The sequence below is a fragment of the Silene latifolia genome, chromosome 3 (genome assembly GCF_048544455.1).
Source record: "Silene latifolia isolate original U9 population chromosome 3, ASM4854445v1, whole genome shotgun sequence".
Taxonomy (NCBI): Eukaryota; Viridiplantae; Streptophyta; class Magnoliopsida; order Caryophyllales; family Caryophyllaceae; genus Silene; species Silene latifolia.
In genome coordinates, this window is record NC_133528.1 from 9,789,740 (window position 1) to 9,815,898 (window position 26,159).

The 26,159-nt window shown below is 36.2% G+C and overlaps 2 protein-coding genes across 2 annotated transcripts in view; both read right to left on the reverse strand.

The window, feature by feature from the left end:
- The window catches only part of LOC141647137 (HVA22-like protein f), a 33,294-nt gene that overhangs the window by 2,896 nt on the left and 4,239 nt on the right, over positions 1-26,159 (reverse strand). Inside the window, exons 5-6 of the mRNA XM_074455193.1 lie at positions 24,652-24,781; positions 18,075-18,139 (exon numbers count right to left, since the gene is read on the reverse strand). Coding sequence (XP_074311294.1) covers positions 18,075-18,139; positions 24,652-24,684 — 98 coding nt within the window. The 5' untranslated portion in view covers positions 24,685-24,781. The remainder of the gene's footprint in view (positions 1-18,074; positions 18,140-24,651; positions 24,782-26,159) is intronic.
- On the reverse strand, positions 15,443-16,589 carry LOC141647136 (transcription factor bHLH149-like). Its single transcript, XM_074455192.1, has one exon. The coding sequence runs from the start codon at positions 16,223-16,225 to the stop codon at positions 15,542-15,544; it is 684 nt and encodes a 227-aa protein (XP_074311293.1). The 5' UTR covers positions 16,226-16,589; the 3' UTR covers positions 15,443-15,541.

Below are 26,159 nucleotides of genomic sequence, written 5' to 3' on the forward strand. Positions count from 1 at the left end.
TTTTTTGACAATCGGGTTAACGAGGTCTACATTTTGATAGCACGCTTAGCTAACCTATGAGCGGCTTTATTACAAATTCTAGGTACATAAGCAAAAGAAACGCAGTGAAAGTTTGCTGCACTTCAGTGATATCTTCGACAGTATTCCTTATCCAATGTTTGAGTTGAGAGAACTTTAGGACTTGAGCAAGAACCTGTAAACAATCAGAGAAAATGGTAACATGAAGGATATTGCGAGAGAGCGCCCACTTCAAGGCCTCCCTAATTGCCAAAAGCTTCCGCCGCTCAAAGCATTTTCAAAGACTTCCTTTGATACGTAATTCACACACAACCTCATTACCAACCATAATACATCCACCCAAACCAGTAACAAGCTCTTTAGACCACGCCGCATCTACATAAATATGAGACTGAGAGCAGTTCAGAGAACCCTGGATCAAAGGAAAGAGAACTCCATTCCTAAGGTTAATCAAATCTTCCTCCAGAGGTGTTTGGAAGGTCAAGGACCCCGATTTCCTATCTTCCGTAGAAAGAGACAAATTAAGAGAATCTTGGTATAGTAAGATAGCACCTATAGGGGAGCACTCAGACTTATCAAAGATCTTTCTGCACCTTACCACCCAGATAGTCCAGATAGTACACAAAAAGGAAAGACAAGCCTCGTGTTTATTATCAGCCTTAAAAAGAACAGAAAGCCAATTACACACCCAAGACTGGAGGTTCAAATTATCCCCTGATTGAGCCCGAATCCCCAGAACACTTCCAGCCCAAACTCTACTAGCAAATGAACAATCACGGAAAAGATGATCAGGCGTTTCCGTATCTTGTGAGTCACAAAGCACACAAGTAAAGGGGCCATCAAAACCCCTCTTTAAGAAACCCTCCCCACAGGGCAACGAATCAGTGAGAATTTTCCAAATAAGAATGATCCAGCTTTTCGACCCTGGAAGGTTCCAAAGGATTTTTCGAAAAACACCCATACACGCAGTGGAACTCTTGAAAGGTCCTTCGGGGTAGTCAAGTAGTCCAAGTGTTTTTTAGTGCAATGTGATAGCCAGTCTTAACTGAATAATTTCCAGACGACGAAGCCGACCAGAAAAAATTATCACTCCCTTCAGAGCATCGAATCGGAATAGCAAGAATGTCTTTCGCAGAGGTTTCATCAAAAAACATTGACACGAATCTAAGGTCCCAACAGCTATTGTTACAAATAAGATGTTTGATTCTCAAGTTACTCAAATTAGGGGATTCGGTAAGGAGCCCTAAGCATAGAGGTTTCGGCACCATTCCATTAACCCATTTAGTATTCCAAACACTGAGATCGGAGTGTGGAGAGATGTTCCAAGCTAAGAGAGGTTTAATGAGTTGAAGGCCCCAAACAATACCTTTCCATCCCCACGAAGAATTACTCTTACCATCATTAAAGAGCAGATCTCCATCACGCCATCTTAGGCCATATTTAGCCCCAATAGACTTACTAAGAATAGAATCTGGGTGGGTGATCATTCTCCATCCAATCTTAGCTAGGAGAGCTTGGTTGAACTCTTTCATACGTCTAATACCCAGACCAGCATTCCCTTTAGGTTGACTTAGGAAAAGCCTACTACACCAACTAATAGAAGGAGATTTCTTGTGACCCGCCCACCAAAAATGTGACAAGATAGCATCCAATCTTTTTGTCACACTTATCGGTATTTTGAATACCGATAGAAAGTAAACAGAAAGGGAAGACAAGACAGAAGAAATCAAAGTCAATCTACCCGCCGGTGATAGAAGAACACAATTCCATGAGGATAATCGTTTCCTAACCTTGTCAATGATAAACTCAAAAATTTCTCTTTTGCTTTTGTTACACCCAGAGAGGCCCACATCAGTAGGAATACCCAAGTAGGAACCCATATTCGTGCCACACGGTATATTGAAGGTTTTCAAACATTTTCGAGCAAAGGAAAGACTAGAGCACGAGCTTAAAGTCATAGAGGATTTATTATCATTAATAACTTGACCTGATGCATGACAGTATTCCTTAATAACTTTGTCCAGGTTAGCGCAACTCTTGGAATTACCTTCGATAAAGAACATAGAATCATCCGCGAAGAGCATATGAGAGATAGGGATACTCTTCCTGCTAACCTTAATTCCCTGTATAAGCCCCTCCTTTTCCATACGCAGAATGTTTAACGAGAGAATTTCAGTGCACAGAACAAAAATATATGGAGAAAGTGGATCACCCTGACGAAGACCGCAACTCGGGTGGATACGCCTTGAGGGAACACCATTAACCAATATTTCATAAGACACCGTCATGATACACTTCATAATCAGCTGAATAAAGTTGCAGGGGAAGCCCATCAAAATCAGCGTACCTCTAATAAAATTCCAGTCTAACCGGTCATAAGCTTTGCTCATGTCTGCTTTAAACGCCATTCGACCCATCCTACCATTTTTAGATGATGAGATTTTTTGTAATATTTCATTAGTAATTAATATATTATCGCCAATATTCCTCCCAGGAACAAAAGCATTTTGGAAATCGCCCACAAGTTTTCCCATGAACTTTTTCAAACGATTAGTGATACACCTTGTAATAATTTTCATTATAACATTACACAAACTAATAGGGCGGAAGTTATCAACCGTTTGTGGGCACTTGATTTAGGAATAAGAACTATGAAGGTCTTATTCAAAAATTCTGGTGAACAATTACCGTTCAGGATGGCTAAGGCAGTCCCAATAACATCATGCTTGATGAAGTGCCAACATTTATGGTAGAAAATAGCAGGAATACCATCAGGACCTGGAGATTTTAACGGGCCGAGCTGAAACACTGCCGTACGCACCTCTTTAGGAGTGAAAAGGTTGCCAAGAGCATCACTGTCATCCGGAGAAAGGAACCCTTTATTGACATTGAACAAATTCTTAACAGTAGGGAAGTATTCGTCAAACGAGACCTGGTTCACTCCTTCTTTAAAAAGACCGGAGTAGAAATGGACGAATAATCCCATGATGTCCTCGGTGTCAAAGTTCCACTCCCCATTATTCATTTTAATCCCAGCAATATAATTCCTGCCAGCTCTACCCTTTACCCAATTAAAGAAGTACTTAGAGCATGTGTCACCCTCTATATTCCATTTAATCTTGGCACGCTGTTTCCAATATTTAGCTGAGACTTTTGCATACTCCACTTGACTAGCATACGCAGTACTGAAAGCCCGAGTCACTCCCATTGTCTCAATATCATGCAAACCTTTTTTCAAAGAGTCATCAAAATCACTCCATTTCTTATTCCATTCTTTCCTCTTAGAAATAGACCATAGACGCATACAATTTCTAGCTCTGGATAATTTCCGTATCATTCTGACCGTAATAGAACCAGGGACAGGCACAAACCATTCGTTATGAACCAAGCAAACACATTCCTCATAGTCCAAGTTCCAGGCCTCCATTCTATAAGGTCTTCTACCATTACAAGTAAGTAAATCTGTTTCAAAGATAATAGGTGCATGATCCGAAACTTGAATAGGAAGGTGAGTAATGCCAGAATTCGGAAACATATCATTCCAATCCCATGAACCGTAGCCCTTATCAAGCCGTTCCAACACTATACTGTGATCATCCCTCTTGTTACACCATGTAAATCTTGGCCCCTTATACGGAATATCCATCAAAAAATGCTCAGCCTTCCATTTATTAAAACAAGAAGCTCCTGGGATCCTACCTTTACTACCTCCCCATTTATCTTCTTGATAGTCAACTTGGTTAAAGTCCCCTATAAGAAGGAAAGGGTTTTCAAAAGAGCGGATCCATTGACCTAGATCATTCCACACAGCTTCTCGTTTATGAGTGACTGGTTCACCATAAATAAGACACAAGTACCAAAAGTTATCATTGAAAATTTTCATAAATTAGGGTTATTGTACATTTTTTTTATAATGATAATTGTACATTTGTACTCCCGTATGTGCAGAGGCGTTTTTGGTGGGGGTGCAGGGGGTTTATCTGCACCCCTTTTCCTGAAAAATAATTACAGTATTGTAAATGAGTATATTAGTTATGTTGGTTTAGTGGTTATTAAGACTATTTCTTAATTAAAAGTCATGGGTTTTATCCTTGCATTGAACAATTTTTATTTAATGTTATATATCATACATTTTGTCCAACTAAACAATTTTTTTTTCATATAACTCGATATTTTCATTGTTAAAAATTTCACGCAACCCTTCCATCAAGTCCTAGAACCGCCTCTGCGTATGTGGTATGTTCTTCGTTGGCAACACAAAGACCAGAAACCGTGCATGATGCATTCAACAAACAGTCGACATGTATTATGTCAAAATTTGTTTCAAGTTTTGGCGACTTGTATATAAGCAGACAAGAGTGGCACCAATAATGAAGCACGAATAGTACCAAATAACCAAGCATTCAAGCAACTAAAACCTGCACAAATGGACACTAGTGGCCTCTGCCACGACAATGTGACGAAGGGTCACCTTCAATATAAAGTTAATCGTCCATATTATTTTCTTCTTAAAGATTTTCGAATTAGACCGGAATAAAACAACCCAATATAACTCGAAATTCGAATATACTCTTTAATTTAGAGATGTATCCATTTTCAAAATAATTAAATAATTTGTCGAAAATAATCTGAAGTCAAAATAATTCTTAAATTTGTTTCATACAACGAACTGAACAATAAATATTTTATTAAATGTGATTTAAATAACCCAATTTAAATCGAAATATATCAATAAACATTATCTTTACTAACAAATAATTTCCCCAACTCATTGATCTACCCTAATGAAATAAACATCAAGTTTATTGCTGTGAAAGTGTTTGGGATGTAGCTATTTGAAATGAAAAACTACTTGGAGTAACTTGTGAGAAATAATTAAATACTTATTATAGTAATAATTAAATACTTATTATATGCTTTTATGCCAATTTATCACATTACAAAACCTTTTCATCTAGTTTGCTAAATAATTTCAATATCACCCGCTAACTTATCGGTTCCTAATTTTTAGCTAGCTTTTCAATTAACTTACTCCGTCAAAGTTTTCCGCTAATTTATAAGCTTTCACCTAGTTTTTCAGTTTCCAATTAACATTTTAGCTATTTCTACCGATCAAAACCTTAGTATGACAGCACCAAGATATACTAAGCTTCAGCACCGCACCTTTGCTACAAACCGATGATAGCATTGTGGATAATTTTCCATACATATCTAAGAAGATGATACCGAAACTCAGTATGACACCATTTTCGAAACAGATGCGAGCCGAAATATCGAATCACACGTGGTCCAACCTGAATCAAACAGGTAGATACTTGGCATCATATCCAATTGTCCATACATAGATGATACATAGCACCCATATGCCTATGTAGTATGTACTATCACATTCAACAGACCACGTGTGACTATAGACAGTCTTTAAGATCTGCAGTTAAAGTCAGTGTTCATTGTTCAACTAATAGTATAAATAAACTAGCAAGTAGCAAGCAGTACGTACCACAAATTAAATCCACGATATTATAGAGACATGAACTGTGTCACATTCTTATCTGCAGGCTTCACTAGCAAATTTGTTGTGACGTGGTTCCACGTCTTTTATTTGGGCCTATATGTACAATAGCCCGGTCACAGGAGGTTTTATAGCCCACTTGGGCTTTTTATGTACGACTAGTCTAGGAGTCTAGGAGTCTAGGGCTACATAATTTCTAAGCTATTATTGTTGGAACACAAATTCTTCTTTAAGACGGATAGTATTGTCTTAAGCTTAATACGGGTAAATATAACTATGTAACAAAATGTATTGAAAAAGGTAAAAGGGTTGTCTTATATAACCATGCGAGGTGAAATTTTACTCAGTTAATATGGACAACTCCGTCTTGTGGAAGAAATGAAAGAGTGATCAATTGATGAGTAAAGATCTTCTCCATTTCCTTAGCAGAAATGGAAGTCCATTACTTTTGAAGGGTCGTAATCTAATTCTGAATAGATCGAGTGGTTGTAGAAAAAAGTAAATGAATGAAAATAACATATGTAATATAATATGTGTTATTAGAGAGGAAATAGAGAGAAAGAAATAGAAAGGATTCTAATTGTCAATTGATCATCGTTAATCATTAACTCTCCTACAAGACCCTGTCTATAAGGCCATGCTCTTTTGAATTTAGTTTTACTAAACTGACTTAAACGAAACTTATAAGAGGTGAATTGGATTTATAGAAGTTTTAATATTTTTTGAACTGAACTTAATTTTCGTAGTGTTGGTGGTTCCATCCTAAAGCAAGTGTGGTTTCATCTACAAGAAATAGGTGCATGAGACCGGCTAATAAGCAAGTAAGGTTCAATTCTTTTTTTTTTTTTTTTTTTTTTTTTTTTTTTTTTTGGCAGCAATACATAAAGGTAGACAAATTACAAACCTCTCATGGCCTTTTGAGCAAGGTCATGAGCGATCATGTTAAAATACCTAGGAATAAAAGAAAAGCTCAAACAATGAAATAACGGAAATAAAGCACCCATATCCTCCAGTAATCCTTGCGTAAGATGATGACTCATTTCTCCCCCAGATATTTGAAGCAATAACTTCAAACAATCCGTGGAAATGTCAAGATGCCGAATCCCTTGAGCCGATGCCCAAATCATCACATCTCTAAGTCCAACGACCTCCGCCCGCATTGCCGATCGAGCTTTGACCATGTTCCCTCTTCGCAAATCATAGAGCCATCACCGCATAAGCAACCCATCCAATTGCGCCTTCCTTAACCGACTTCCATCCCGCATCGACCTTGACCTTGACAGAGTACACGAGTGAGTCGCCCCAACCACATACCAAGGATTACCCTCCCGTAATTCATTAGGCGGACACAAAGACGCCCCCTCCTCCCTCTTTACTCTCGACCCGCGACTTCTCACCCACCTCCTTCTCCCTAGCCTTCACCACCGTATCTACCATAGTTCTCCAAATACCATAAAACATCTGTGGATGAAAACATTCTCCTCTGAAAATCACCCTATTTCGGACCACCCATAAGCACCACAAAGTACCAACAAATTTAATCAATTTAACCTCAAAGATCTTCCAACTTACTCATGTACGAAACCCAGTTGATAATCCAAGTCGCCACATCCATAGTGGGATCACAGTTCACCCGAATACCCAAATCTAAGCATGCCCAAACACGTTTCGCAACATTACAATCGCGAAAAAGGTGCGCTCGTGTTTCCACAAGCTCCGGCTCATCCATACAAACCCTACAGGAAGAATTAACGTGAATCCCCCGGCTTTCAAGACTTGACCCCATAGGAAGAGAATCAGAGATGAGTCGCCATAAGAACACCTTCCAGTTTTGGGGAACATGAAGCTTCCACAAAATCTTTCGACAAAACCTTATCCCCTTCTCACTCATCCGTGTCCTATCTTTCACACTTGCATGTTTCACCATAAACTGATTAAAAGCAACCCCATATCCACTCTTCACCGAATAATCACCATTTGACGTATGCTTCCAATAAATGCGATCATGAAACTGGGAAGCACAGACTGGAATTGCTAGAACATGATCCACAGTTCCCTTATCAAAAATATACCTGACCCGCGGCTCATCCCACCCGCCACTCGCCCTATAAAGGCTTCCAATTCTCAAGTCTTTGAGGCCTACATTTTCAAGATGTAAAGCCTCAACACTCGGTTCTGGCATTTCACCATTTACCCAACAAGTTGACCAAACATTTAACTTTGAATTTATCCCTGGTTTCCAAGCCACATTACCCCCACAAACATATGGAAAAAGACATCAACAATCTATCACTGCGTAACCTGAGAAGCTACTCCACCCATTGTTAATTGATCACGATCGGTCAGGGCCAATTTCCAATTTTTTCTCATAGATCCCATATACAAACAACGAAATGCAAGCCGAATTATGAGCTCAAAACTCATGACATTTGATGCATTACAAAAGCGAAAAAACAAAAGACATTCCCAGAAAAAAGGAGGAAAAAAAGGGAAAAAAGACTAAAATGTAAAAAGAGGAAGGACGGAGGAAAACCACTTGAATGAAAACACATGGTTGCATGTGACAATATAGCATGGGTCTATTAACACATGCCTTAAAACTGTGAAAAAGAACTACTAAAAAAAGTTAAGTTATGATCCTTCTCAATAGTAGTTATTGTAGCCAATCGTTGTAACTTGTATGGTACGACGGATAAAACTAATTATTTATGATAAATAATGGGCATTTTAAAAATTATTCTTTTAAAATATTTACTTTATAGTACTCTATAATTAAGGATATGTTATTTTAGACTTAATTTTAACTTATTTTAGTTTAATTTAGTTCTATTCAGTTCAATTCAGCTCATATTTTTAAATTAACTTTTATTTTAGTTCAGTACAGTACAGTTCAGTTCAGTTCATTTCCACTAAATTCTTTAATATAACGATTTTATAGTATAATTTATGCTTTCAAATAATGCAAATTCTTTTTATAAAATTTTTCTTGGGATCCTTGTTGGACCACAAAAGTCCACAATTGCTCTATTTTTATACTGTAATATTAAGACCACAAATTATACATTAGAGAATTTATTTGAGTTTACAGATAATTTTGAGATTATTGGAAAACCTCATTGTTTTCATATAGATCAATCATTTCATCAATTCGTCTCATTGTAGACTGACACTATCCGTCTAAACTGTTAGACGGATAGTGACCATCTCACAAAATGCAAGTGAGAGAGTAAGTGCGGTATCCATTTCCCACTCACTTACACTATTCACTCATTTTGTGAGAGGGACACTATACGTCTACAGTTTTAAATGGATAGTATTCGTCTAAAGTGAGAATTTGTAATCATGGGATGGGGTAAGGTGGATGAATGAGTGAGGGAGGATGTGATTCGGATGAGGATAAAATTACAAATACCCCTAAATATAAGGTAGCTTTTGACAAAAAACCATATTTTTTATTTGGATATCTGGATCATTTTCTCACGTTTCATTTTTTATTTTCACATGCATTTTGATTTTGATTTCTTGTATTTCTCAAAGCTTATACTCCGTATATTTCATTTTCTTGGTATTTATGTCAATGTGGATGTAAATGACCAAACCGAGGAAGTACAAAAGTAAATTAATCATTAATAAAACTGAAAATTTACAAAATGATAAGGGTAAAATGTACTCCCTCCGTTTCAGTGAATTGTTAACTATTACGAGTACTTTTTACCCAAAGACCAATGCATGTGAAACAAATCAATAAAATAAAGAAACTATTATCACTTGTATAGATTAGCCCCTTGTTCAATACTTGCCCAAAATAAAAATAGATAACAAATGAATGATACACCCCAAAATGAAAATAGATAACAATTCACCGAGACAAAGAGGGAGTATAAGAATTCTCACAAATTCAAGCTTTCTTTTTTAACACCTTTACTACTTCGTATTACGTATGAAAGATGAGTTTAAATCCTACTCCCATAATATTTGTGCAATAGAGTACTTAAAGTTGTCTAATGATTTCAGCCTAAGCTAATCCAAACATAATCAATCCATCCATAATCAAGTTTTTTTTTATTATTAAAACCAAACCATGGTTACCGAATTCGCTATGAATACGTCCTTATCAATTCGCGATTCGCTCTTATAGAATGTGTGTTATATGTATTTTCAGTAAGCAACATGATAGAATTCGCTTTTAACAATTCGCGATTCGTAGGGCACCGAGCGAATTCGGTAACCTTGAACCAAACTATATTGGCATTATGGAATACTACTAATCAAGCAAGTCATACTCATGAACATTTAAATTAACTATTAAGGGATTATTTTAGCTTAGAGCTATTCATGCGTTGTCTCATTCATTGGATACGAATAAGACCGTGGGTTAATGGGTTAACTCGCCCAAAACCCACTAACCCGCTTGTCCGTGGATAAAAAGTTTAACGTGAGTCAGTGCCATCTCCAACCTAAGGCCGTATTTGATCACCTCTATACTAACTTAACCAGATGTCTCATAACCGAACCCTGAAAATGGAGCAGTGTTCAAACTCACAAGGAAGTGTTTTACTATCCTAGTGATACTGGCCGCCTCGAATCCAGACTAAACCGGATGACCTACACGTCAGAAAAAAAAACAAAGAAAAAAAAATCTAAGTTGGTCATAGTCTCATAGATAATACCCTCGTAATGACACAAGATTTAGATAAGTCGTTTTCTATTATCAAAGCTGGGGCCAGTTACTAACTTACTAAGCTGTAAGACCATATTTGGAGCTAAATCTACAGGTTATTTTAGAACTAGTAGCAGTCATATTCTCATTTTGGACATCATTTGTGTGGTTTTACTTTTGATGTAGATTGATGAATAGAGATATACTTCGTATTTACTTGTAGAAAAAATTTAAAATTATTACACACATATCACATTGTGACATACTCCGTACAATATAAAGTTATAAACTACTGAGAACATCTCAAAGTAATAAAGTAAATACTTGAGCACCCATAAAACAAAATCAATAGGTCTTGGTATAGACGGGTGGGGCGTATTGACGGTAAAGACCTCTAATAAAATGGGTAGGGGGGACAAGGTGGGGCACCCCCCATGTGCTTCCCACTTTATGGCAAATGGGTATTTTGTGAGGAGAAATGGTATCCGTCTAAACTTATAGACGGATAGTGTCCGTCTATAATGAGAATTTGTGAAACAAAATATAGAATCAATATTTCTGTTTTACACAATTCCTTAAAAATTAGTGTCCTACTTAGTTAAGTGTTCTGTTCGATCTTATCAAAAGCAATCTTATTTGAAATAATCTCATGTGTTTTAAATAAAATTAATAACTATTATATATTTATATTAACTATGATCACTTAGATTAACTAGTAATTATTCCAAGAGATCTCGAGTTTAAGACTGAGAATGCAGCAGTGTTAAAACTAATGAGGAAAGTTTTATTGCCATAGTGATCCTACCAGGCTAAAATCTGGACTAAATCAAATTGTATTCCGTATACACTATACACCAAAAAAATAAGTTACAGTTATGTTAGTTTTAACTCATTTTTTTAACAAAAATCTATGTAATTCAAATGTTTTTTGTTATCTAGGAAATACATGTAAATGATCATAAAATGAATGGTATCCAAAGTTGCCACCTTTAAGTTGACAAAAATTGGGCCAAAAGGAAAGGTGGAATCAAAATGTACACATAGCATGTGAAGAACACCCCAAATGCGGCCAATGCTTTCAAAATTTCCACATGCAATCCAATGTGGGTAGCCCTAATTAGAGGTAAGTGCCCTTAATTTTGTAGGTCCATCAAAGCACATGACATGAATTTTGTGGTATTCATTATATTTGTTTGTTTAATTTATTTATTATACTAGGACCCAACTTATTTGTCTTCATAAACCCATTTCAAAGGACAAATATCGATTGTAAATATATCCTTGATTCAAAGACCCCACGATTTTCTTTTTATTCGTGATTTGTACCTCTAAATTATCGAGATACCTTTGAATCTTTGATCATTCAATGCATATTTTATTTTTGGTACGGAACCGAGTAAGGGAGTAACTAGCGCTATGTTCTTTTTTTACTGATAGTTGCTAAACTGAGTTAAATAGAGCAGGTTGAATTAACTAAACTTGAGTTGAATGTAGCTGAACTGAATGCTGAAGTTAAGCTCTGTTCTTTTCGGCTGAAAGAACTTGAACTGAACTTAATAAAATTGAACTGAACTTAATAGAGTTGAACTGAATTTAATAAAGTTTAGGTGACATGTCACAATCCTCTTAAATTTAAGCTCTTATCAATAACTGTCATTTAAACTTTGTTCTTTCTAGCTTAATTTTAGCAACTCAGCTCTATTCAATTCAGTTCAAATCATCTTATCACAAATTAACTCTTATTTTAGCTCCATTTAATTCAACTCATATTCATTTCAGCTCTTATCAGTCGAAAAGAACAAAGCCTTAATATATAATTACAACAAGATAAACTATTCTAACACATTACATCAAATTCTAGCCTTATTACGGGCACAAATTCTCATTTGTAACGGCCGATATCCGTCACAAGCTTGTGACGGGTCAAGTAAAACCCACATGAGTGGATAAAACAAATCATTTGTAACTCCCTAGACACTTTAATTTTTGTCTTATCTACCCATGTGGGTGATATTTAATCCGTCACAAGTCTGTGACGGATATACTCGTCATAACGAAGACTTATTGTATTACGGGTTGGACAAAACATTGGATACATAAGTACATGGTGCATGTTCCATGTGGTGCTTTAGGACACACAGGTTACTAACATGGTATCATTACTTGCATGTGACCAACTTAGTTGTCAAAGTTTTGTACCAAAACAATTGCTAAAATTTGTATGCATTTCTCTCCTAACATATTAGGCCAATTAAAATTGACTACAAACGTAAAATGTATGAGAAATTGAGACTTTTCCGATTTTATTTAACCAAAAAGGCTATGAAGATTAGCCGCAGCTTGGCTTCTACGAATACACTTATAGGGTTATAGCATTTTCTATTGATATTCGATAGCTTAAGAAGTTTGTCGTGTGATGTTTAAAAGGACATTATCTAGGCTTTCAAGGCAAGTTCCATCTCCTCAATATCTCATGTGGTTTGTACGGCGAGTCCAGAATTTATAAAACACACTAAGCTTGCAAATGTCATGGCTTACTAAGACTTTCTTTGAGAGCATGTATAATATAATCTCTTGAACAACTAAATTTAGAAATACACATATTTTGAACAATTAAACAAATAAAAGGGCAATTTTAAAAGAAATAGTCTTTATCCCCAATATATAATGATTTCACAAAACACATTATAAATGTGCCTATATCTTCACATTGGTTTAAACCCTAGGTTGAGAAGAGTTCTAATTTTAAAGACTAAACTATAGGTGTTGGTGTTCCTTTACTCATTGTGTTAGGTACAAATCCAAGTCCATTTTGGTGGTGTCAAGATAGAAAAGCACATTTAAGTGTTCATCCACTCTAATAGTACGAGGTATTATAGGAAGAAGTTCAATAGTAAATTTATGGGTATTAGATCCAAAACGGATAATATTGTATTATTATGAACTATGAATACCGACACACACTGGTCATTAAGAGCTGGTCATTAAGAGGTATCATACTTCAGCATAATAATTGCACGAGACCTAAACTAGGATATATTTGGAGGCAAAAAGAATTCGATACGACTGTTCCAATCACGACACGCAAGCATGCATGACCAAAAGCATGTGAGTGCAGTCACTTGAGCAGGTATGGTATAAACAAGGCTCAGTAGTATGGTGTGTCAGTTAAAGAGAGGTTAACAAAACTTCTTAACGCTTAAGGTGTTTTAAAGTTGGAGTTGCACGGTGTACGGGAGTTCTCCATGAAAGCCTAGGTGAGTTATAATGAGTGATTTTTTAGGGGAGAATTATTAGGGTGCAAACTCTCATAAGAATAGTGTAAAGATAGAAGAACATCTTTACATGAGTCCACAAAAGCTAATAATACGAGATCTTTTGAAAAAGAGTTCAAGAGTAAATACATGACAGCTTTAATTAAAGCAGATAATATCGTACTATTATACATTGTGAACACCAACATAACATAACATGGTGAACAAAATAGGCTACAAGCCTACTACTCAATTACTCGTATAAGTTAGACTAACCAATTGTAATTTTTGCCCAACATTCTCAACGTTGAGAAATACCTAAAAATCTGAATTGGATTTCCATGTCAGTTGTGAGTTGTAATCAAATCACCACATACAAAACTCTGTTGTTTTTTGCATATAAATAAAAACCTCACTCTCTGTTGAGAATAACAACAAAAATCGTTTTAGTGCCCCAGTGGAGAAGGAACCCAACCATACTCCAGTTTCCGTACATTGGTCCATAATTATTTGGCATGGTCTTCATTGAATGAATTTTTCCAAAAAAATACCTTCTATGAATAAAGATAAGAAATTTACAAAGGTCATAAAAGTAAGAAACATTAAAGAAAAATAGTTAAATCGGCAATATCTCTAGGTGCAAAAAATATAATTAGCTCTAAGAATCAAGATGTCAAGGATAAATAAAGAATTTTTGCCATTGGGGAGTATGGTTATAATTAAACCGGACAAAACTTACCCGATCAGAATGACCTGACTCAAACTCGACCCGCATTCGAATATGACCCGTGACCCAAATTGACACGAGCCTATTCAACTCAACCAGAATGTTTATTATTCCATATTGACCGTTATACCTAAACAACTTCATAATAACAAACCCGAACCCAAAATGAACGTTCCGAATTCTTGTAAACCCGAATCCGAATCGACACAAAATAAACCATGTTGAGCCATTTGACAAGTCTAGTTATAACACTATACAGTTAAATTTTTTGCCATCGGAGAGTTAAAATCCCATAAATTTAAAATACACATGAATTGCTCAAAAAATGTTTGGTTGATATAGCAAATGCAACACATGCAAAATTTTCAAATCACCTAAACTCTACTATATTACTTTTCCACTAACTTTTATTATTTCTTTATAGTTGTAGACGGTAGTCATAAGTTTTTTATCGTCTAAGTAAAAATTTGTAATATTACTTCTAGCCCACGTTAATTTATATTAGAGCTAGGAACAATGTGTTTTTTAAGTTTACCTATTAACAAAAGCCCGACCTGCATCCCATCTACAACCATGAACCTAATTATCAGAATCAAAAACTCAACCTAAGCAAGTGTATGTTTGTTCAATACCACATTTGATAAGGTGGTATCGAGTTAGATTGTTCTATGCAATCAACATACACCTAATTAGACTGATTTTTGGAATTACGATATCAATTGAGTTTCTTCTACGACTCTCTCTTTGGAACTTCTCTCAAACCTTTATTTCTAGTCAAACAACTAAATAAAATACTACGGAGTATGTTTTATCGACACTTGATATTTGATTGTAGAGATAAATAGAAGATAATGTTGGAAAAGGTGGAAATGATTATGAATTAAATTGTTCTTAGAATACTCTCTCCATTATTTCTCAAGGGTAATTGGATCATTCACATACCTTATTATCCACTTATCACTCAATAGTAATACTCACAAATAATCATCTCTTTTTTTACTTGGTTCTTGTATAAAAAAACAAAATGTAAATAAATGAACGAAAAGAAAAGAGTAACATTTATGTTTCACAGTTATTTTAAAAGGTACAGTAGTGCCTATCTGAAAGTCTGTCCAATCACCATAACCACATTACCTAAAAAATTTTAATAACAAAACCCCAATAATGAGACCTATCACCTCACATGGACACATGGTTGTGCAGCTAAGTAACGACGAACCATAACTAACAAAAACGAAAAAAAAAAAAAAAAAAAAAAAAAGCCAGTTGTATACAATAAAATACAGTGAATTAAATATTTCTTATAAAAAACAATAAAACCAAAAAAAAAAAACAGAAAAAATAAAATAAAAAATGATGCAACACATAATTTAATGAACAGGATTATCACGATCGCTATCATTACTAATACTACTAGACGGTTCAACCGCCATTAAACCGGCAGAGGAAGATGAACCGGAAAGAAGCTCTGCTAGAGCAGCCATAGCACGAACTTGCATTTGCAATGCCGCGATATAATCAGTCGTTTCTTCTAGAAGGTTCGGAAACGACAATTTCCGACAACCTGGTACTAACCGGCTTAACACCTTCACACGCTTCTCAATCGGCGGCGTTTTATCGGATTGACCGGGATTCAATCCGGTTAATGGTTTAGTCAACGGTAGTGGCGGAGGTTGAAATTTTGACCGAATTTTTGATTTTTTATGGTTTCGAAGACGGAGTTTGCGGCGGTTAGATAGTATTGCGCGACTCCAATGAGAACGACCTTTGGCCGCGATAGCGAGCGCATTATCTGCGGCTTCGCGAACCGCGCGACCGCCGGAGGTTGGCGGAAATGGTGTAGCGGTTCGTTGGCGGACGTGGCGGAGTGCGTTGATGAGTTTTGAAGAATAGGATTGTTGTTCAGCAGATGTTCGCCATCGGAATTGGTCGATATTTGGTTTGCGGTGATTGTGAGTTGGATTAGAAGTGGTGGCGTCGAGTTTTCGACGTTTTTTGCGGTGTAAGTCGGAGGATTGTTCGTCGTGATACGAATTCGATATGGAGGATGACATTGAGGAATTAATGAAGAAAAAAGAGGAAGGGGAAGAGGAAGAGGGGATTGGGTTATGGAGTTTTGAGTTTTGAGTTTTCTCTCTCTAGATGATGAGGGAGGGAGATGGTGAAGAAGGGAGGGGGGGAAAAGAGGTTTAAATATGAGGGAGTTAAGGAAGATAGAGAGAGAAAGAGAACCACGCGGCTATGTATGCATCACATTTAATTGCTTCGCTCTTCTCTTATTTGTATTTTGTAGTCCCGTTTTCGTGTGTCTTTGTTCTTTCTCCTTTTCTTTTGTTTTCGTCGTTTTCTATCATGGAAAATGGAAAATTACGGAGTAGGTGATTGTGGGTGATCAGGAGATCGATTGCGAAATCGTCTCATGTTAATATTTGGGCACTAAGGCCCTGTTTTTTTAATTTTAAAAAACTGAAATAAACTGATTTGAATTTTATGGAGCTGATCTGAACTGCTCGAACAGAACAGAACTATAAAGCCCAGTTCTTTTTGGCTAAAAAGAACTAAACCGAACTAAATTTAATGGAGTTGAATTGAATTGAAGTAAGAGTTAATTTGTGAAAAGATGAGCTAAAATAAACTGAATAAAGCTGAATTGAAGGTGAGATGAGCTGAAAATAAATCCAAAGAAGCATATATGGCTTAAGAACTAAAATTTGTGAAAAAATAAGCTGAACTTAACTGAACTGAATGAAATTGAAATGTCTTGAAATTAACTTCAAAAGAATAAGACCTAAGAGCAAGCAAGCTTACTCATATTTTATCTTTTTTTTTTAATTCTTCCACCACATTTTTCACTATTTTTATTTTTTAGTTTGACTTCCAAGGTGTATAGTACATCTATACAACAATGAAATTTCAACAATATTAATCCAGGAACCTCTTGCAACAATGAGACTCCCTATGATAAAAGAGAAGAAATATCGGGGAGGTAAAAAAATTAAAAATACCCCTTTGCAGATCCTCTTAAGAATTGCTGGACTAGGGGATGTGTATCTCCCGGAACATAGTGTGCTTGTTAGGGTATATAATGCTATATACTCCGTACCAGATTACGTAGCACAAAGACGAACTAGAATAATTTCTAAATGCATTTTGTCCTCACTTTTCCGCATCATGCAAGCATACTGGGTTTTGGGGTATTACACCACCGATGAGCTCAAGCATATATTTGCACCCCATTTACAATCTTCTTTGAATTCGAATTTATCTTCTTTTCAATGCGTTCTTTCGAGTTTTAGTTCAAGTTCTTCTCCTATATTTATGGCCACTAGACCATAATTATCTCCTTCAAGTTAGATATGTTGCTGACGCAGGGAGTAACAATCCTTTTCCTAATCCTAGATTCCTAGTGTTACTTTGTTTCATAAAAAGGAATATATCATCTCCCCTTCCGCTCAAATATCTCTCTTGTATTCCTAGGACTATAGTCAATTTCAAAGCTCTTAGTCATCAGCACATTTATGGCTATGGTGTTAACCTTAGAGAGTTAGACGGCTATTAACGACGACTACTACTTATCGTATTAGGTATTAGAAATAGCTTTCAAGACAAACCATCCATACCACAACAGACTTAAAATTTCATGTTACGCATTACCATTCTATCAAGGTAAATGGAGGCTACTACACACGTCTCTAACATTTGACCGAAACATCATTACTAATTTACCACCATAGTCCATATCAATTTCTTAAAAGGTAAAAGGAGGATAGCGCAAGCGGATAAAAAGTTGCAACTTAGTTTGGGGAGGGTACCAAAATGTTGACGGAATGAGAACAATGTCACACCAAAACCAACCATAGACTAATGAAGCTTAATTTGGTGATTTACGGTTAACATACTAACCTTTCAATTTGTCGAACGTGGTCATATATAAGTACGTTAAAGGACACTGTATGTGCAATTAGAACCTGAAAAGAATGAACAAAGATTATCTTAGCATCCATAAGCATATTTGATAATGAAAGAAGCTAATGACCAATCGTAATAGAATTATGTCACAGGTGATGAAATGCTCAAATGCCTAATCCAATCACTTTTGGACTTTGCTTTAAAAGATAGGAAAACAATGTACCAGCTAAAGACTGCAAGTGCAATTAGGTAGACCTAAAACATTTATTGGTATCTTTCATATTACGGGATGTTTAATCATCTTATTATTATAATTAATGTATGTTTTGTATGTGTCATCACATGCTGGTCCAAATTACGCATGTGTGAATTGACATCTTCCACACTTTGTTTTTTCTTCATGTAATCTTCACCAAACTAGGTTATACTAGCATTCAACACTTTTGATTGTACCATCCTATTTAGTTCCAAACGAGCACAATTTTGCAAAATTATATAATGGACTAAGCAAGATGGAAAAATTCGTGTGACCTCCGGAACGACCGTTTTTTTTCTTACACTTAAACCTTTATAATATTCGATTTAATGGAGTGTCTTTAGGTATAAGGAGGACAATCCTCCTCGAAAATACACGAATTTTTCAAGCAAGTTGAGCAAAATATGACTTTCATCTCTTTAATTGATGGAACCTTGGAAATCTTTGTGTAGGAAATGTACCATGCAATTCCATTTCAATTATTTATTCATCTTTTTTTATTATTTAAAAGGACTATTTTAATTAAGGAGTAATTTCTACCATATATCTAGATATTCCTTCGTATAAATGCAAGTAGGTTAGACAATTCCAAACACATTAGAATTTTTAACATCTTTACCACCTAATAGGAATTTTTGTATAACCAAAATGACAAGGGGTCTGAACAAGTTTTTGATGCCAAGAATTGGTTCAAGTTTATGAGCATATCTCCAATGATAAGCAACAACACTATAAGCCTAATTTTTCACACCTTCTTTATAAGCTATAATACTTTTAAGCTACAAACTCCTTTAGTGGTTAAGCTACCAGAGTTGTTACTTAAACGAACTAACGTACAATTATTCAATTGGTATATATCTCATTCTGGGTCCATTTGAACTATTAGATCCATGGTGATGGAGCTAGTTAATCAAACTAAGCTAGTTCATGTGCAGTACTTCAATAGTTAAATAACTAGCTTGTAACTTTTAAATTGCAAATAAGTTTCCTTACACGATCATTGAAAATGCTCTAACACTATACAAGCTGAAAAGAGATTTGAACCCACAACTATCATCCTCATACGGCTATTCTAAGTTTCTAACTCAACCACTTATCTACAAAGTATGTCTTTAAAAAGTTTTGATTGAAATAGAGCAATTGGACAACTTTGTATTTTAGTATCTCAACTGGATTATTAATGTTAAATTCAATACTCCGTATTTATCAATCCACAGAAATTTGGAGAACAAAAGGGCAAGCAAGAAAAATAAATTTGGAAAAATAAATAAAAAAATTCAAGCCACGCCAAATAAAACAGGGACGATGTTAGTGAGAATCATATCATGCATCTTTAAAATGAAAAAGGTGGGATAAGGATAATTCAAAAGGACCAAAATATGGTTGGCCTGTTGTACAGTGTGGGCAGAGTTGATCCACATTTCCATCTTTTCCTATCTTTGTCACTCATTCTCTGTAAGAAAACTACTACGAATACGAAATACGGACTTTTTTCCCAGGCCACCCTTGACATATTTGGTGCATCATTCTGTGTATTTCCTAGAATAATATACTTATGTAAGGTACATATCAAAAGAATGCATATGAGCCTGAGGAAAAAAAAGGCACTTAAAAAACATGCAAGCACATGGATTGCAGCAAGGACCAGTAGGGATGATGCACTAAATATTATTGCTGGTGATTTAGGTGTAGAAAAATAAAATTAAAAATGATTATTGTAAAGAGAAAAGCTTTATTTAAGGTTGTAGGTACCCACACAAATGTGCTTGATCGGACGTTTTGTGGGTCATGCATCATTTTTGCCAAATCAGTAACTGGTGTTCAATTTTCTGTTACTTCTAACCTTGTGCCTCTTCCTATGTAATTCATGCTGCGTCTCGCTGTGTCCTTTCATCTCAATTATTTGTTTAAATTAAATTAAATTATTTCTCACAAAAAATAGAAGTGATTAACAATAAACGGGGTCTCAAAGAATGGTATGATAACTAATAAGCAATGGGAAAAATATTCAACACATCAATTGCTTAGAAAATTAGAGCATAAAATTTAAAGCTATGTCTTTCACAAGTCGGGGTGGTGAATGGCTCAATCGGATTGGGTGTGAGTTGGGTCATTTTGGGTCTGTCATACATTTTGAATCGGGTTGGGTTGGATCATTTCGGGTTTCTGATGACGGGTTGTCAGGTCATTTCGGGTTGGGTCACTTTTGGATATGGGTCATTTTGGGTTGGGTCAGTGACAGGTTAATGACTAAAACACTTTAATTAGTACTATTTTGATTAAGAATATTCCGTACTATTTTGCAAATTTAACAATTTATTAGGAATGTTACTTTAACCAATAAAACTTTATTTTGGACTAAAGTGCAATTTCACTAGTTTCTTGACCATACTTGGTAATAATTTCAATATCCATTTCCCAACGCCAATGAAAAAGTCAAATTTCACTAGACAGTACATCTCATTCAATGCAGTTCTCGACACAGGTCATTCAAAAACCACCTCTAAGACTATGTACATCCAACCCCTTACCCCGCAATTTGAGAGCCATTGAAACACTTGAGTCATTGAGACTGTGTACATCCAACCCCTTACAATGGAGCTGCTAAGGCGCAGGTAACATGCGCTTGATGAATTGTCCCGTAAAAAAAGCTTTTAACCATGAAATCAATGAACAATCTCACATAAATCAGCAATAGTTGTCAAAGTCAAAGAAGTAACTCAAACAAAGAATAAACAAGGCAAATTGAGAGCTTTGGATGGCATATCAATAGGCTATAGGCAATCCCGAAAATGAGCACATGTTATGGGAGAGCCCACAACGGGTTAAGGCTGGAAAAGAGAGAGAGAAAAGAAAGGAAATGGAAGGGAGTGGTAGACTGGTGGAGAGGATCATGTGGGTGATTTTTGATAAGGGACATGCCAGGAAGGGTTGCCTCCTTCTGTGAGACCAACCACACTCTCTTTGCCTTTAAAGTTTACATACACTCTCTCCCTCCATATATTATTTGAATCATTGCAATTTGAAAATTATTTCTACATTGTCGTTATTCATCGCCGAACTACTTGAGCGTAGAACTCCGTAATTAGTATTATAAATTTGATCAATGTGTACTCAAGTTTGGAATTATTGTTGCATTTCATTTGATCCTAAACAAAGTTATTTTCAAGATGATTTGTATAGTCCACATTTACAGTAGTTTTAACACCTGCATTGGTACATGAATTTTTAAGAAGTATGCTCTCAGGAGTGTAAAAAAAAGTACAAATTTGGACGGTAAATATGGATGATCCCAAAATGTACTTTTTTCCAATATAAATTCTTATAAAATGTAAAAAAACAGTGAAACAGAAGAAAAAGAAGTCTAAAGAGTTCTTGAAAAGTAGGTCAAAGTATATTACTTAGTTTTGCACATGATTCATAGGAGGCGGATCATGCCTACAAATTTATAAGTTCATCCCCGTCAAAACACAATGTTTAAAGTTCTAATTCTGACTACAAAAGAGCATGCCTGCCGAGCACATAGCTACTCCCTTGTAGGAGTATTCATATAACGGAAAAACTCCGACTTGAAACTTGGGGTTCAACTATAGAAAGAAAGTTTCTAGGACGGCAAATTACTAATACTATCGAAGAACTTAAAAAAAAAAAATCGTAAAACTCTACTCCGTAACTAGAAGTTTTTTGAATCCAGCCTCACACATTCCCCTCTGCTTTAGGATCCAGAGCCCATGGATCAACTCCCAACTTGGATAGGGCAAGCCAGCAAGTCGCCAGCCCAAGACCCGACCCAACGGGCTAAGCCCATATTGGGTTGTCTATCATAACTTTAGAGGCGGCAAACCCCCTAGCTCCGCCTTCGCTTACCCGCTCCAGTGGTTATCCTAGTACTTAGATGCCAATGTGTGGTTGGCTGATTGGTCCACACTTTTAATTACCTCAAAGGCTCAAACTGTGCAAAAAGAACTCTATATTAAAGTCTTTTTATAAACTAATAAATCTGTGATTGTCTAAAGTGCAGTAGTTGTTTAGTAGTAAATGTCATGTTGGCTTTGCTTGCAACAAGAAGTTATGTGTCAGGAAACAAAATTAGATTCTTTACCCATCCTTATCTACCCCAGATACCAGGGACCTTATCTTAGATTTCCCGTTAACTTGAAAGGATCACAAAGATAGCCTCTCCCATACTTAAACTCGATTATTAAATGATTAAGGAAAACAGTAAAATGTAGATTAAGGAATAAGAAATACTAGTCTGAAAAGTAGAGCGTTTTAACTCCCCTTTCACTAAGATAGATCCTTATCCTCTTCCTTAAACAAACGGTCAACAAAAAACCGCAATATTTTAATTTTTCATTCAACGGTTGCGGGTAGGGGAGTAGTATAGTTTAAGAATTTCTTGTTGAACAATTTTAAAATCCTTTCTCCAACCACTCTTATCTTCTTTCAACTTGTCAACTCTCATATTTTAGTGATTAACCAACAGCTGATATGCTACATGCCTACATCCACCCTCCTTAACCTTGATACATTATGGTTTTTTTATAAACTATGGAGGATTTTGGAGGAAAAGATGGAAAACTATTTTCTTTGTTTGGTTAGCAAATAATGTTTTAAGGTACAACCAAATATCCCACATCGACAAGTAGATGAAGTCTATGAGGCCTTTTGAGAGCGAAGCACAGGAACAAGTACGCTCAAAGCGGAAAATATCAAACTAATGTGAGATAGTGGTGACAGCACCATGGGCAACATGTGGTATCAAAAGCCGACGATTCCACTTGAGCCCAAGCTACTCCTCAATTGACATGGGTGTGACCTCGCGATTGGAGATATATGGTGGTGCCTAGTGTCAAAAATCTTCCTAATATTACGGTGATTAGCATCTAGTTCCATTGGCTACAAACGGTAACCAACAACAATAAGGTGCGAGTTTGGCCCAAAGCATAAAATATCATAGTAACGTGAGATAATGGTGCCGGCACCCTTCCAATATGTGGTACCAAGAGTCGATGGTTCCACTGGATAGTGAAGCACAAACTACTCTCCTTGGTTGCTATTGCGATGTAGCCCCTGGTGTGACCTCACGATTGGACATCAATGGTAGTGTGGTGCCTAGAGTCAAAAGTCTTCCTAGAGGACAAATGTGTACCTTGTTAAAGGGAAGATTGTTGAGAACAATCAAATGTCTCACATCGGCAATGAAATATCTTGCTTATAAGTTATAAGACACCTACTACTCCATTAGTATATGATAGTTTGGTAGTGTACCCAAAACAAATTTGTGCGAGTTTTGCCCAACACGAAAATTTATCATACTAATATGAGACGTTGGTAGCAAAAATCGTTCCAACAAATAACCTTAGAGAGAAATGGAGGGGAGAAAAATATAGGGATCTATTTACTCCTTTAAGTCTTAACCAAAACTCCTCCAAGTCTATTCCCCCTTCCTCTTTCCTACCTTTCATCCACCTCCACTCTCTTGTTAAATTGTTATCCAAATAGACTCCTCGGTTTTACATATAGCAACAAACGCAATGAACTAAGCCACGGGATTAGGATTGAATATGACCAAACTATCCTTGCTTTCCAATTTAAGAATGAGGATTAACGATGGAAAGGAGACATTTCGATACTCTATTCGCTCTAATAAGATAATAAGGATTTCCAAACTATTCTGCGCATTTCTTATATTTCTAAACAACTCATCGAGGAGAATGAAGTGCATGTGAAATGCGAATTGTGAGTGTGCAACATGAAATTTTTAAAATACGTAAACAAATTACTGGGACAAAGAATTTGCTGATTTCAGCTTGTGGGTGTTGTGAGTCTTGTGACTCTAATTCTTCACTTCTTAAAAAGTTTATTAATACATGGTCGAGAAACAAGATTTGGAGGTGGGGGACATAGGCCATGAAGGCAGACAACAGGCATAAACCCGCACAACACTGCGGAAAAAAGAGAAAAAAAAAAACAAATCAATCAGCTGGCTTTCTAAATTTGTTTCAGATGTCACGGATGTCTCAGCTCACTTAAAAACTAGTAACATGCCTAGTTGATGGGAATTTGGAGTACTTATCTAAGACACAATTCTAATTCCCTTTTAAGAAGTGAATTGAATTTACAACAGCGGAAAACATGAGAATATGGTGGAGCAGGCACACTTTATGCTGTCTTTTCCCATAAATTAATATCTAATTCATTGTATCCACAATCAAAACAATTTCAATCATTTGATTGAATGGGCTTGATAAGAATTGTTTACGATTTAATGTTACAAAACAGTGGTTGGTAATTGATATGAAGGGGACTAACCTGGATTAGTGTAGAGGACTTGGATGATTCCATTATACGGGCAACGGCACCATGATTGATTTAATGATACTGATGAGAGACATGTGTACACGAGTACGAGTTGCAACTAATCCATCCATTCCTTAGCAACCTAATCATGAAAGTTTGTAATATTTTAGTGGTGTTATCAAGATAGCAAAAGAATAGAAGACTATCGTTAAAAGGCATAAATACTGTTGATATGATACGGCAGACAATGGTATAAAATTACAGTATTCAGTATTCATTGCGAAAGACAGAAGCGTACTATGACTCAAATGGTGTGTTCAAAGTTGCGGTCCATCACGACTTGGTTTTGCATCAGTCAATGAAGCCGTATCCGTCTAGTAGGGCTTTATTAGCTCCATTTCGACCAAGTATCAATAGAGTATAGGTCAAACATTGGCCATATCGGCAAAATATCAGCTTTTTTCTAACTCTATACAACAACAACATTACCCCAGTGCCTCAATGGCTCCCGCAAATTACGGGGTAAGGGGATGTCGGATGTACGCAGTCTTACCCTTGTGTTAGGAAAATATATCATCCTTTAAACTACGAGTTGATACGTCACTTAATGGCCAACATATGATACCATGAGGCAAACTACCCAGATAATTAGGAAATTGGGTTAATCAAAATGGGGAAAAGATCATATGGTTAATGTATGAACTTAGACGGCTGTCAACAAATAATAAGCTTGAGAATAGATACTGACAAAGATCACGCGTTTAATAGGGAATTATCAGTTTAATAATAGTACGGCAGAGGCCTCCTAACAACTAAAAATGAATAATCAAGCACACAAAATAAGGGTTGATACTTGATAAGGCAAATGATTGGTTATAATCATGATTAAGCTAAGCATTGTACAGCAGACAGGATGATCTAATGATTCCTTTTCCACGACATGAAAATTCTTTTCCTCTAGAACAATTCCCACTGCTTGACTTTGCAAAGAAATCCATGAAAAACCAAGGGGGAAAATTTGCCTTAGCCTAGGCATGCCTCAGTGCACATTTTTAAACCAGATTTTGAAGAGGAGTTCTTTTTGTCCTTGTGCCTGTGGCAAAGACCCGTTTTAAGTACAACTTCACAAATACACTAACAAACTTCAGAACCCAACACTACATGAAGGGATTTGTAGCGTACAGCAGGTTGTGTCAACTGTCAAGTCAAACAAATACGCTGACAATATAAAGCTAACCTAGGTAGTCTGGAACAAAAGTTAAATCAGACGGCACATATAAGATGCAGGGATTCCAGAATAACAAAGTCAAAAAAAAAAACGGGATGGCCTTTTACAGTCTTAAAAGCCATGAATGACGCCAACAGCCACAAAAGACGAACATCGCTGCCAACACCAAGCCACCACCATAGCCCCTCACCTCTTTCACTTGAACGGCAAGAGACCACTATGAAAACAACCACCAACCAACTTCCTCCTTCAATTAAGCTTTCATCTTCACCTTCATCTAAGGTCTGCAAAT

What these genes read in the sequence shown, in the direction of transcription:
- LOC141647136 (XM_074455192.1), bottom strand. Translation starts at nt 16,225, where the DNA reads ATGTCATCCTCCATATCGAATTCGTATCACGACGAACAATCCTCCGAC.